General features: G+C 42.8%; 1 protein-coding gene across 1 annotated transcript in view; it reads left to right on the top strand.

The window, feature by feature from the left end:
• The first annotated feature begins 457 nt into the window (after positions 1 to 457).
• Positions 458 to 15,457, top strand: part of DNAAF9 (dynein axonemal assembly factor 9) — an 80,563-nt gene continuing 65,563 nt past the window's right edge. The window contains exons 1-2 of the mRNA XM_066549162.1: positions 458 to 540; positions 13,914 to 13,993. Coding sequence (XP_066405259.1) covers positions 458 to 540; positions 13,914 to 13,993 — 163 coding nt within the window. The remainder of the gene's footprint in view (positions 541 to 13,913; positions 13,994 to 15,457) is intronic.

Genomic DNA, 15,457 nt, shown 5'->3' with positions numbered 1-15,457 from the left:
CCCCCTCCCCGGGATCTCAGGGGGTCTCCGGGTCCCTTGTCCCCCTCCCTGACATCGGACGAGCCCACGCCTCATCGTGGGCGGGGGGGGGGGGGGACGACATCAGCAGCGGTGGGGGCTGGACGCGCCCAAGAGCGAGCGGGGGGGCGTGAGGGGTGTGTGAGCAGGGGGCTGGACTTGGACGAGCCCATTCCTGCCGGAGGGGTGAAAAACCTCATCCTCGCTATGTTTACTCCCAGCTAGGGCCGCTATCCAAGAATTCCTAACCGCACTTCCTGCGAGAGGAGAAAAAACTCAGGATAAATCCAGCGCGGACAGAAAAGCTGGGAGCGGAGGGAGCAGTGCGGGTGTGCCATATCCTTTCCCCCCCCCGAGCCGAGTGGTGCGCGCGGCGCGGGGCGGGGCGCAGGGCCGCAGTGGCGGAGCCGCCCCGTCGCTCGGGCGCATCGCGGTCGCCATGGCGCTGTGCGGCCGCTCCGCGCTCCTCCCGCCGCCCCCGCGACACCGGCCCCGGCCCCGAGCCCCGGGGCCCTTCGTCAGGTACCGGAGGGGACAGCGGGGAAGGCGAGGAGAGGGGTGACAGCCAGCGCCAGGGCTGCGCTGAAGGGGCTGTGGGGTGGGGAAGCGGTGTGCGGGGTGGGGGTGTGTTGGAGGGGCGCTGAAAGGGGAATCTGGAGGGTTTTGATGAATTTAGAAGGAATTTGATGTGCGAGCATCTGAGGTTTTCACAGCCGTGGCCCTGCTCGTGGAGGAAATAGCGTTAAACGCCGGTTTGGGGGCGTTAGGGTGCGAGGGATGGGGAGCGCAGCGCTTTGGAGGCGCTGGAACAGAGGGGATGGGGAGAGGTTTTAAGCCTTAGGATGGCGTCTTGAGGGCTTTGATGTGGGAGAATTTGGGGTGTTCGCAGAGCTGAGGGTGATGATTTGGGGTTACCATAGGGTTTCACACCTATCGAAGGTGTTGTGGGAAGGATGGGGGTGGGACAGAAGGGAGGGGACATTCATGAGAGGTTTTCCGGCACTGATCTCTGCGGGTGTTGCGGGCGGATTTGGGATCTTTAAAGGGATTTGGGGGGCTGCAGTAGCATGTGAGGGGCTGGGAAGGAGAAGGAAAGCATTGGCCATGCTGGGGACAGGTAGATTTGGCAGGTGGCTGCCGGGAGGGAGGTACAGGACGGCAGACAGGGCCCTGATGTGACCTTGTGGATGGAGGGATTGTCACCAGCAGAATCCTGCAGAGGAGGAGGATGTGTGGGTGAGGAGCAGCAGGACATCCCAGGGGGCTTGGAGCAGGGCTGCTGTGCACAGAGTGGCTTTGGGGTTGTGTTTCTGTAGGGGATAAACCTGGGACTGGTTTGGGAGAGGTCAGCATGGGCTATCTTGGCAATAAAAGAAAAAAAAAAAACCAGGAAAAGTGAATTTTAGTGATTTTAGTGTAGGGATAGCTGAGGTTTGGGAGGGGCTGAGGGATTATGGAGAGAAAGAAGAGGTTGTATTTGTGTGGGGGGTTGTGGATACAAAGGTAATAAAATTTCCTGAGCTCTGAAAATATGTTGGGTAGGGCTTGACAGGAGCTGGGGTGTGGGGACATGTGAGATGGTGGCATTGGCTCTGTGGGAGCTCAGGTGTCAGCTCAGGTATCCTTAGGTTGCCAGAGCTCTGTTTCCTTTTGGAGACTTAAAGTGCACCCATGTGTATGATGCTGCAGCCCATTATTTAAATGGTTTGAATAGAGGAAACGGCCTCAAGGTGTGCCAGGAGAGGTTTAGGTTGGATATTAAGAAATATTTCTCTGCTGGGAGGATTGTCCAGCACTGGAATAGGCTGCCCAGGGCAGTGGTGGAGTGGCTAGAAATTTGAAAAGCAGTTAAAACCCATTTTTGTGGTGCTTAGTGACGAGGTTTAATGGTGGCTTTGGCAGGGCTGGGGTAACAGTTGGACTCGGTGGTCTTGGAGAGCTTTTCCAGCCAAAATGATTCCATGATTCTGTTTTCTGGTACCACAAAGGACAACCCAGGAACTGAAGTGCTTGATGCTTTCAATAGTTCCAGCACAATACATGGAAGTATTCAGCAGTGGGAAGCCAGATAATCAGGGAAGGGAGACCTTGCACGTGAATTGCAGACAAACACTTGGCCAAGCTACCTGGCTCTGTGCTTGCTGGAGATTTTCAATTAAAAAACAAACAAACAACGAAACCAAACAGCTTTTTATCTGAAGTACAAGAAGGGAACAAAAGCATTTTCACTTTTTGGAGGATTTGCCAGTGAAATGAGGAACTCTGCTGTGAGAGAGAGAGAGAAATGGAGGTTGTTCTGCTTGCTTGAAACACGTGAGCACGGCTGGTTATGTTCCCTCTCTCCCTTTCTGAATTGAAAATAAGGCAGAAGGAAAAGTGACCTTTTCAAATAATCTTTTTCACTGAATAAATTAATATTAATTATTTAGAAAGAGCTTGGTATTTTTTTAGAGCTGTAAAGTATCTAAAAATTCATGATGGGTAATGAAATGCCAAGATGGTTAAAAAAAAATGCTGAAAGAGAAAATGGTTTCCACTCAAGCCTTCCTCTTCCTGAGTGATTTTTGTAATCTGAGACCCTGTTTTAGAGTTGTCATGAGAACATTCAGACTCTGAACATCTGCAAGCTTTTGAGATGCAGCAGCAACTGTAATTTGGTGCATTTGTAGGAGTCATGTCATCTGTTAATTTTTTTTCCTCCTTGACATTCATTCTTGTGCAGTTCTTTTTTAAATTTTTTTTTTATTGTCAGGCCAGATGGAGGCCAGTGTTTGCAATAAATTTCCCAGGCAGTCAGCAGATAGCAGGCAGTTAATAAAAATAACTTAAAACAAAACAATCTGTTACCCTCCCCCGCCACCCCCAAGCTCCCAAACAGGAATGGAAAAATTCTTCAGACTATATAAAGACTAGAGAAAGGGCCAGAGATAATTCTTGGAGTTCTTCCACATACTTGAGAGTCTTGGTCTGCCATGTGGCACCTTGGGAGCTGGTGACCCTCAGCATTGTAACAAGGAAAGAATGGGTTTGCAAATAGAAAGAAAAAAATCCCTTAAGTAAGAGAGGAGTGCTGCCCAAAAAAGGGGAAGTGTTTTTGGGAGGTGATGTCATCTTTCCTGTGTTTGGTGGGGAGTGAGTGTTTTCCTTGTGAATGCAGCCATTTCTGAACAAAAATCCTATGAAGTGCTTGTTTTAAATATCTGCATCAGAAAATTAATGCAGATTTGTTCTGTTTCAGAGCACTCTGCACCCACCCAATCTGAATTACCTTTATGTAAAACAGAGTAAGCAAATCCTCATTATTCATTATCCATGGTGCTAACATAATACAGATGAGTTCTCACCATGTGTCCATGTGGGGAAATGCAAAATGAGTCCTTGGGTTAATTTTTCTGTTGTCTCTTCCTCTGTGCTTACCATTCTCCTGCTCTGTTGTTAATCCCATCGTGGTTAAATATGTGTTTTTTTTGTTTTTTCCATGAGTGGGGTATTTGGGAGCACGGGACCAAAGAGTTGTTGTGGTTTCCCAAGCAGTTTTTGTAGGGGACTTGTCTGTGATGAAAGATTAACAAATTTTTCTGTTGCCTGTGTGTTCCTTATGTAATTATGCTGAGGTTCAGGATTTTGTAAGAGCACAGTTGCACTGGAATTAATTTTTTTTTTAAAGAATGTGCTGTATTTTAGCAATGCAAAGAGAGAGCTGATTTAGCTTGAAGGAAAAAAAGAGAAGCAACCCCCATTCCTTGAATATAGATGATTTTCTGCCACCTCAGGGAAATAAGAATGCTTAGGGTCTACTACAGTGAGAATTGAGGGGTGTGGAACCATTTGCTTGATGGGAATAAAGAGGAAGAAGGGAAATTTGCCAGGGGAGGAGCAGAGCTATGGTGTGGATCTTTCAGCTGGAATTCTCCCTTTGTGATCATCTCAGCATCTGATTTGGAGCTTTGTGCCCACGTGGCTGCAGAGGTTCTGGCCCAGGAACGAGCCCTGAAGGTGATTTTAGTCTTGAGGCACTGAAAATCAGCTTTGATTTCTGCCCAAGTGCCAGGCAGTGCCCTGTCCTTTTAATCAGAGTGGATGATGGCAGAATAATCACCCTGGAGCTGCTGCCCTTTGTCACCTTTTTCAATTATTGCCATTTTCTCAGCTGATAATATTTTTTGGAAGGGAATAGTTGATGCTCTCCATAATGTGCTGCAGCATAAGAAAATGAAAATACAGACATGGTGTTTGTAATTCAGCCTGTTAAACAGAGAGAACATCAAGGCTGAGGGGCAGCCCATCATTTATAAATATCCTCCAAAAGTTTGTGATTGTGCAGAATGACATCAGGCAGTTCCACATGTTTAGTAAGGAGAGATTCAGGCTTGTTCCTATGAGCTTTGAGGTCTCTGGATTTGATCCTATAAATGCACACAAAATTAAAATTGATCTATCTATGTCCATTTTTTTTCTCACTGTTCCTAAAAAATTACTTGATGTCCTATTTATAATCAAGATCCTTAAGCAAATTTCTCTCCCTATGTAGAGAAATTTGCAAAATAGGTGGAAAATTGACATATATTTTAAGGTGGGTGAATGTTGCCTTTTACTAGTGCCAAGCGGTGAAAGAGTTATTTTGAAATCAATGAAATTCTGAGAGTCTTTAGCTCAATCTGACTTCTGGTGTCTGTTTTCACAGCTACAGTGAGGTGGGGATAATGTCAGGCTGTGGGAAATCCAGGAAAATCCTGGACTCTTAATACAAGCAAACATTTCTGATAGAAATCATCAGGTCAACAAAAGACTCGAAATAAAAACTTGATTTTTCAGGGACTAAAATGGAAACAGATGTTGACAACAGTGAATTAACAAGAATTGAGACTTGGGAGAAAAAAAAATGTAATTTATCATTCTATTTTATTTATTTATTTATTTATGGTAAATTTGGCTGTTAATGGTAAAACCATTGACTTTGGTGGGATCTATTCAAGGTGAGGATTTCTCCTGATGTGGGGATATCTCTGATTTTCCCTGGCTTCCATCCAGCCTCGGCCACGTGGGGCTTTTTAGGGCTGCCAAGCCTTTGTGGGGGAGGAGCAAAACATCTGCCAAGAGGAGGTGAAACGCGGGGAAAGCAGCGGAATTTCAGCCTTTGTCAGCTGAATTGGGCACAGTGAAACACAGCTGCAACCTGCCAGGCTGTGGGAATCCTCTGGGAATTGGGAATCCACCAGGAATTGGGAATCCAGCCCTGCCAGGCTGTGGGAATCCACCGGGAATTGGGAATCCAGCCCTGCCAGGCTGTGGGAATCCACCAGGAATTGGGAATTCACTGGGAATTGGGAATCCAGTGGGAACTGGGAATCCTGGGGAACTGGGAAATCACTGGGAATTGGGAATCCTTTGGGAGTCCTCTGGGAATTTGGGAATCCAGCCCTGCCAGGCTCTGGGAATCCTCTGGGAATTGGGAATCCAGCCCTGCCAGGCTGTGGGAATCCTCTGGGAATTGGGAATCCACTGGGAATTGGGAATCCAGCCCTGCCAGGCTCTGAGAATCCTCTGGGAATTGGGAATCCACCCCTGCCAGGCTGTGGAATCCTCTGGGAATTGGGAATTCACTGGGAACTGGGAATCCAGTGGGAACTGGGAATCCTCGGGGAACTGGGAAATCACTGGGAATTGGGAATCCTTTGGGAATCCTCTGGGAATTCGGGAATCCAGCCCTGCCAGGCTGTGGGAATCCTCTGGGAATTGGGAATCCACCAGGAATTGGGAATCCAGCCCTGCCAGGCTGTGGGAATCCACCAGGAATTGGGAATTCACTGGGAATTGGGAATCCAGTGGGAACTGGGAATCCTCGGGGAACTGGGAAATCACTGGGAATTGGGAATCCTTTGGGAGTCCTCTGGGAATTTGGGAATCCAGCCCTGCCAGGCTCTGGGAATCCTCTGGGAATTGGGAATCCACTGGGAATTGGGAATCCAGTGGGAACTGGGAATCCTCGGGGAACTGGGAAATCACTGGGAATTGGGAATACTTTGGGAATCCTCTGGGAATTGGGAATCCTCTGGGAACTGGGAAATCACTGGGAATTGGGAATCCTTTGAGAATCCTCTGGGAATTTGGGAATCCAGCCCTGCCAGGCTCTGGGAATCCTCTGGGAATTGGGAATCCACCAGGAATCCCAATCTGGGGATTCTCAGCTTCTTTTTCTGCCTCTGTCAAGGTGGGGCTGAAGGCACTTGAGATGGTGTTTTGTGTTCAGGTTTAGATCTTTATTATTTCTTATTTATATTACAAGTCCTGAGTTCTACAGCATTCATCTAACAAGGCATAAAATGGCTCTCTGTCTTTTGTTACAAGGTGTTTTAAGGCTAAATTATCTAATTAAGAAATGACACCTAAATTATTTTGGTTTTTAACCCAATAACTAAGCACTCATGTCTGACAACGTGGATTTTTCTGTCCAATTACAAAATATCACCCAAACCCATGGAGAAGGTGAAGAAGAACAAGCAGCCACCGCCCTAAAACCTCCATCTTGTTTTTTATATATATATTACTGTATTCTAAAACTTGAAACTCCAAGTTTTCCACCCTGGTATTATATATTATATATTATATATTATATATTATATATTATATATTATATATTATATATTATATATTATATATTATATATTATATATTATATATTATATATTATATATTATATATATAATATTATATATTATATATTATATATTATATATCATATATAATGTATTATTTATAATATATTATATATCATATATTTTATATATTATATGTTATATATTATATATTATGTTTTATACATTATACATTATTTATTATATATTGTATTATATATATTATATATTGTATATTAAGTATATATTATATATTACACACTTCTATGTTATATTATCTATTACACACTTCTAATCAAATTACACACCCAGAATCCCAGTGCTATCAGTCAATTTTGGAAACCTTCTCCACGGCCTTAGGTCAAATAGAATATTTTCTTGTGGGTCTGTGCCTTTCAGCACAGAAATTTAAAATTCTCAGCATCCAGGATTCCAACAGGGATCAATGCTGGTGGTGCTGCCTCAGTTCTGGATTACCACGTCAAGAAAATGCAGCTTGCACTCAGGTTAAATCCAGCCAGCAGCCAGGGGAAAAAGCATTGTGGGAGAAGAAACAAGATGGAAATTCAAGCACCATGTGGCTTTCTTGAGGAAATGGATTTGTTCTTTGTGATTGAGAAAGGCACAGTTGTTAATATTCTCTTTATTTGCCAACAGACGTGCCTTGCAGCGCCGTGGCTGTTACCAAGCTGTGACAGGCTGCCTGTTGTAAAGCGAGCTACTTTGCATAATTAGTGTGAAGACGTGAACAGATGAGCACTAATTCTTAGAAGTTAATGATTGTCAATTATCTCCCCCTTTTTTTCTTCTGGATCTAGTCCAAGATTAGTGGAATATCAAGTACCTCAAGGTACAGTTCCTTAATTGGCCCAAGCACACTTTATTGCCAGCTGTCACCCCAAAATGTGGCTTTGCTTTTTGACCTGCCTCAATCAGCAGTCAGGTCAGCTTGCTGCTGTTTGAAAGCATTATTTTCTTTTTAATTCCTGGGCTGCAGGTTGTTTGGATCCATAAGCTGATCTGACCTGACACATGGCTTCCAGATCGTTAGTGCAGACACAAAGGGGGTGAGGAGGCTGAGACTGTCCCTTGCAGAGCCAGGAGATTTTATCCTGCCTTAAACCCACAGAGAAATCCCAGCTTCTGCTCAAAAATGGTGCAAAAATTCCCACTTCACCTATTTCAACTTCTTACCTGCTCCAGAAGTTGCCTCATAGGTGCATAAATAACTTCCAGCTCTTGTCTTGCCCAAAGCTTGTTGGAACCCAGGATTTTGGAGCTTCCTTAGGACCATGTTTGCAAACACACCTATATTTTTGGTTTTTTCAGCAGCAGGTTCTTTAGGTTTAACTGTGGTTATGTAGATGGTGGATCCAGAGCCACAACTTCCAGGGAAGCATCCCAAGGCCCACAGGTTGGTGTGGAGGTTGTTTCCTTTTGAATTTGTGCTGCTGGAGCAAAATGAAAAGGAGTGCTTGTTTTGGAGATGGGAAAAGTCATGGATTTTTGTTCCCAGGACAGTCTTTTTGTTTTTGGCAGATGACTGTTTAATGTGAAATCCAAGAAAATGCCTTTATTTTCCCCACTCTGACTTTATACACAGTTCAGCCTGTATTGTTTCAAAGCATGTTGTAAGAATTCTAATTATTCTCTTCCCTATTTCTGAATGGCATCTTTCTTCAGGCACACAGCTCTTCTGTGTTTAGTGTCAGCCTTTGAATATAATGATTTATCCACACTTGAAATGACATTGAAAATTTTTCTGTGAAGGACCTTTTTCAAAGAATTCTCTCATTCTCTCACTTCTTAAATAAGGCAAGGAAAATTATTCTGCTAAATGTCTGTTTAATATTAAGAATGAAAGAAATATCTTTATTGGACATAACATCTTACTGTGAAATAATGAATGTATAATTTGCTCTGTGCAAATTACACATTTTATGTCATGACACACAGCACTGACATGCAGATTTACCTGGCAGAAATGTGTTAGCAGCTTAATCTGAGATCTTTAAGTATTTTTAAGAGCTGCACCAAAGTTATAATTTATTTGAAAAATAATGAATGTAATTTGAGGGGAGTAAAATTGCTAACCTAAAAAGCTAAAATAAGGAAGGAAATGCCCAATCTGTGAGGATTCTCCTCCCCCAATTCTTCTTCCCTTTTTCTGCTCAGCACTTGAACTGATCAGAAAATGCTTCCCCAGAGCTCAAGAAGACAAAAACCTCATTTATTTTGCTTTCTCTGCTCTGGTCTTCTTGTACAGGCCCATAGCACTACTTCTTTTAAATGATAAATGTGTTTTTTTGGGTCACTCTTGTGTGGGAGCCTTTGAAATTAAAATTTAAATATCTTAGGAATAGCTAACCTTGTTTCATAGGTAATGCTTTTTAATAAAATGGAAGAAGTCTTTCCCCATGAGTTTCCATAGTTGTTTTTTGTCAAATTGAGTTCTAACCATTTTTCTATAAGTGATCAGTACAGGTAGGGGGAGAAATGGTGAGAAAATCAAGGTGTGTGTTGCTGCTCTGTTTATAATGCATAAGAAGTTCTAAAAATGTTACAGGTCCTTAAAAACCTGTTTTTGTCTGGAGAATTAAGTTTGCCTTCACTGTTGACATGAGTAGCAAAAGAATAATTGCATCTTGGTTTTGAGGAGCTGAAGGAAAATCTCCTTCGTGTGCCTTCAGCATTTTTTCCTGTTGACTGTTTCTTTCTTTCCTCACTTTGAGCAGGAACAGGAACATGCATCCTCTGATATGGAAAATGTTTTATTAAAAATCACTCAGGGAGCTGCTTGCTGTGTCAGTGCAGAAGGCCTTGGACATACTTCTCCTTTCAATTTGTCCTTCAGATCCTTTCAGAAATCATGGAAATAATTCCTTTGCAGGCAGGTCAAGAAGCATTTTGAGAAGGATTTCACTTATGGACAGCTTTGTACAAAAAGTTGCTTTCATGTTTTTGGTTTTTTTTTTTCACAGAGGCTCCAGCAATCCTGCAGCTGCTCCTCAAATAACTGTGGGCTTGTGTAATTTGTGTTGCTGTTTCCATACCAACAAATGAAATAAGTCCAATTTGTGCCCACAGTGAAGAGTCTGGGGATTTTTTTTTTCTGCTCTTTATCTCGTGATATGGGAAGTATAAAAAGATGAGCTCTGAATAGCTTGGAGTGAATCATCTGTCAGCCAGCTGCTCTGGGCTCCTGTTTAATGATGGGATGGAAATTTGCCAGAATAAGATAAAAAATAATTTTGTGTAGCTGTGAGATTCAGGTTTAGGTGAGGTTTGAAAGAATGACTAATTAGGACTTGTTTAAATGTGCAGCATAAAGTTCATTGTGGATTTCCTGGCATCACCCGTGTGGGCAAACATCTGATTGTACGTGATTAAGTCTTTGCTGTCATCAGTGGCTTTAATTTCTGTTTCCATATCTAGGAGTGGATCAAAATATCCATCCATCCATCCATCCATCCATCCATCCATCCATCCATCCATCCATCCATCCATCCCTCCATCAATTCCATCCATCCATCCATCCATCCATCCATCCATCCATCCATCCATCCATCCATCCATCCATCCTCCATCCATCCATCCATCATCCATCCATCCATCCATCCATCCATCCATCCATCCATCCATCATCCATCCATCATCCATCCATCCATCCATCCATCCATCCATCCATCCATCCATCCATCCATCCACCCATCCCTCCATCCCTCCATCAATTCCATCCATCATCCATCCATCCATCCATCCATCCATCCATCCATCCATCCATCCATCCATCCATCCATCCATCCATCATCCATCCATCCATCCATCCATCCATCCATCCATCCATCCATCCATCCATCCATCCATCCATCCACCCATCCCTCCATCCCTCCATCAATTCCATCCATCCATCCATCCATCCATCCATCCATCATCCATCCATCCATCCATCCATCCATCCATCCATCCATCCATCCATCCATCCATCCATCCATCTATCATCCATCCATCATCCATCATCCATCATCCATCCATCCATCCATCCATCATCCATCCATCATCCATCATCCATCATCCATCCATCCATCCATCCATCCATCCATCCATCCATCCATCCATCCATCCATCCATCATCCATTCCACCCATCCATCATCCATCCATCCATCCATCCATCCATCCATCCATCCATCCATCCATCCATCCATCCATCCATCATCCATCCATCCATCCATCCATCATCCATCATCCATCATCCATCCATCCATCATCCATCCATCATCCATCCATCCATCATCCATCCATCCATCCATCCATCCATCCATCCATCATCCATCCATCCATCCATCCATCATCCATCCATCCATCCATCCATCATCCATCCATCCATCCATCCATCCATCCATCCATCCATCCATCCATCATCCATCCATCCATCCATCCATCCATCATCCATCCATCCATCCATCCATCCATCATCCATCCATCCTCCATCCATCCATCCATCATCCATCCATCCATCCATCCATCCATCCATCCATCCATCCATCCATCCATCATCCATCCATCCATCCATCCATCCATCCATCCATCCATCCATCATCCATCCATCCATCCATCCATCCATCCATCCATCCATCCATCCATCATCCATCCATCCATCCATCCATCATCCATCCATCCATCCATCCATCCATCCATCCATCATCCATCCATCATCCATCCATCATCCATCCATCCATCCATCCATCCATCCATCCATCCATCCATCCATCCATCCATCCATCATCCATCCATCCATCCATCATCCATCCATCCATCCATCCATCCATCCATCATCCATCCATCATCCATCCATCCATCCATCATCCATCCATCCATCATCCATCCATCCATCCATCCATCCATCCATCCATCCATCCATCCATCCATCCATCCATCATCCATCCATCATCCATCCATCATCCATCCATCCATCCATCCATCCATCCATCCATCCATCCATCCATCCATCCATCCATCCATCATCCATCCATCATCCATCCATCATCCATCCATCCATCATCCATCCATCATCCATCCATCATCCATCCATCCATCATCCATCCATCCATCCATCCATCCATCCATCCATCCATCCATCATCCATCCATCCATCCATCCATCCATCCATCCATCCATCCATCCATCATCCATCCATCCATCCATCCATCCATCATCCATCCATCCATCCATCCATCCATCATCCATCCATCCTCCATCCATCCATCCATCATCCATCCATCCATCCATCCATCCATCCATCCATCCATCCATCCATCATCCATCCATCCATCCATCCATCCATCCATCCATCCATCCATCATCCATCCATCCATCCATCCATCCATCCATCCATCCATCCATCCATCATCCATCCATCCATCCATCCATCATCCATCCATCCATCCATCCATCCATCCATCCATCATCCATCCATCATCCATCCATCATCCATCCATCCATCCATCCATCCATCCATCCATCCATCCATCCATCCATCCATCATCCATCCATCCATCCATCATCCATCCATCCATCCATCCATCCATCCATCATCCATCCATCATCCATCCATCCATCCATCATCCATCCATCCATCATCCATCCATCCATCCATCCATCCATCCATCCATCCATCCATCCATCCATCATCCATCCATCATCCATCCATCATCCATCCATCCATCCATCCATCCATCCATCCATCCATCCATCCATCCATCCATCCATCCATCATCCATCCATCATCCATCCATCATCCATCCATCCATCATCCATCCATCCATCCATCCATCCATCCATCCATCCATCCATCCATCCATCCATCCATCCATCATCCATCCATCATCCATCCATCCATCATCCATCCATCCATCCATCCATCCATCCATCCATCCATCCATCCATCCAGCCATCCATCCATCCATCATCCATCCATCCATCCATCCATCCATCCATCCATCCATCCATCCATCCATCCAATATAAATTGAAATATTCCAGATAAAAAGAACAATTGAGGGATTCAGAACTGAAACATTTGACCTAAAAAGGAATAAAACAAATGCTGGGGACTGCAGTGACATTGTGCTTATCACTTATCCTTTATCACTGATGTTTGAATTTCACTTAGATTTGCCATAATGGAAACCTTTCATGTGCATTCCTTCTTTCAGAAAAAGTAGAGCATAATAATTGTACTGTTGCTGAAAAGACCTATTTACTTTTTTACTTGGCTAAAATAATGCTGAAAATAGAAATATTTGACCTTACTTTATTGTTTGTTTGAACTGCTCATAAATTTAGCTCTGTTTGAGTGTTTCTGTGAGAGACATTTGTTTCCTGGAGCTGAACAGCTCATATAAACAAGTCTATAAACAAGAAATCCCATTCAGTAATATCAACAGTGAAATTTCTTGTCTTTTATCTGTGTTTAAACAAACTCCCAGAATGTTGCCTGGAAGCACAAATTGTGTTGCTCTCTGTGTGGCTGTTGTAGCTGAAAGATGCATATTGGGCAACTGAATTAAAATTTATAAAATGAACTTTTCACCTTGATTATAAAAAATCTGGCTGTTGCAGATGGAATTTTTGCCTGGTTTAAAGATAAATATTGGACAGGTGAATTAAAATTTGTGTAATAAATGACTAATTTTGATGGTAAAAAACCTCAGCAATACTTGGCATTGTTTCATTTCTCTTTTGAATATTTGAATTGATGATCTTGGAGGTCTTTTCCAACCATAATGATTGTCCTGATGGTGCTGGAGGTGCCAAAACTTTTTACCAAAATTTTTCCCAAACCTTTTTCCAAACTGTTGGTGGGATATTGGTGTACCCCTGGCCCCTTCTGATGTTACTTTGCTTTTTCTTCTCTGATAGAAAAGGGAATTTCTGCTGGCCAGGTGAGAGCAAACCTGAGCAGCAATTTTTGCCAGGTTGGAGATTACCAGAGCTCATGAATTTAAGGAATAGTTAAAATTCCTGTCTTCTCTCAGTGCTGTGGGCTTCATCTTTTAGTGGGCAAAAATATTCAGGAATGGCTTGATTTAAGGTCCATATCTCAAGGGAAAAAAAAAAAAAACAACCCAAATTGAAGTGTGTCCATTTACTTTCAGTAACAAAGAAAACAAAGCTGGCTCAGCTCTTCAGCCTCCCAGTTTGACATTTCACAGCAGTGACCTTGAGGACAAATTCTCTTTTTTTTTTTTTTTTTTGCAGCTGCAGCCGCCTCCGAAATATTCAGAGTATTTTGACACAGAGCAGCAAATCTCAGCCTGATGGAATCCTCTGCATTTTAGGTTAGTGTTACAATTTTTGTTCTCATTGTGCTGATAAAGATACCACGAGTTTCAGAAAGAAGAAATTCATCTTGTTGCTGCAAACCCCAGCCTGGCTTCTCAGCTGATGTTACACTCTCTTCTCCCTAAACAATTCTTCATTCTGTTTACTAATTTTGAGCAAAGAATTTTCAACAGTGGCCTAATAAACCTGGAAAGCAGTTAGGAGTTAGATGTTAAAAATTCATGTGGTTTCAGTGCTTTATTTCATCTGGGATTGGGAGAAAAGGGCAGCAGGAAATAAAGGTGCACGTGCAAGTGTTCTGTGGGAAAACAACAGGGGTTTTGTATTGCTTTAATACCATTTCAGTGATTCTTATTTCATATTATATAATCAGTGTCAAGATCTTAAAGGAAAAATGCAGACATTATGATTGAAAACTTCAGTCCTTAGAGAAAAGGACTGAGGAGTAATTGTTTAAATCATATATTGCAGTTAAATAGCAGAAAGGTGATGTAGCCCTAAAGAAGCTCTGTGTAGGAAGTGATACCACAGTCTGGGTTTTAGGGTTTATTCTGTTTTTTAATGATGTAGCAAGAGAACTTAAAGCTCATTTACTGGACCACAGCATAAAATTTATAAATGGATATAGAGATGTCACCCTGTTCTTCTAAAGTTCTTCTAAGCCTTCTAATGTTTACAATTTTGGAATGGAGTTTCTCACGTACATTTCATGTAAATAATGATTGTTTTGCATTCCTTTCTAGAAGAGGAGGGAATTGATGGAATGTTAGTTTGACCAGTCTGGTTAGAGAGGTGGCAATTCCATCCTCCAATCCATGGTCACTTTTGGAATTCTATAAATATCAAGGTCCAGAAATAAATGTACTTTTTTTAACCTTAAACATCTCAGCATTTGAGTGTCATTCATGTAGTGTTGTATTATGACATACATACATATATATATGTATATATAGATATAGATATATATAGATATAGATATATAGATATATATATCTATTAAATAGCTGATTTATAAGAGATATTAATTTATAAAATGTATAAATATGAAGTGTTAACTGCACATGACCCTGCATTCTCTGGGGTAAGAGGTTAAGTCTCTGACTAAGTAGTAACTGTACAGCCAGAAGCTCTGTGAGGTCACTGTGTCAGCCTTCCAGTGAAACTTAATCATACAGGATAAACTCCTTGGTTTCTGCCTTTGCTGCTAATTTAACTCCATAAAACATGTTAACTAATGATGACACTGCAGTATTTTTTAATTATTTTGAACTCTGAGACTGCAGAAAGTCCCAGGTAAGGAACAGTCGCTGAAAACATGGCCCAGCTTTAAGGAAAGCAGAGGAATTGCTGTGTGTAATCCTCAGTGTTGTGTGGAGGATTTAATTCTCTTCAGAAGAACATACCTCTTCATAAATTCCATCATGAGGTATGGAAATACGGGAGGTGTGTTTTGTTGGGAG

Source organism: Molothrus aeneus, chromosome 4 (genome assembly GCF_037042795.1).
Source record: "Molothrus aeneus isolate 106 chromosome 4, BPBGC_Maene_1.0, whole genome shotgun sequence".
NCBI lineage: Eukaryota > Metazoa > Chordata > Aves > Passeriformes > Icteridae > Molothrus > Molothrus aeneus.
Note: the sequence above shows the minus strand (reverse complement) of the source record. Positions and strands in the feature narration are given on the sequence as shown.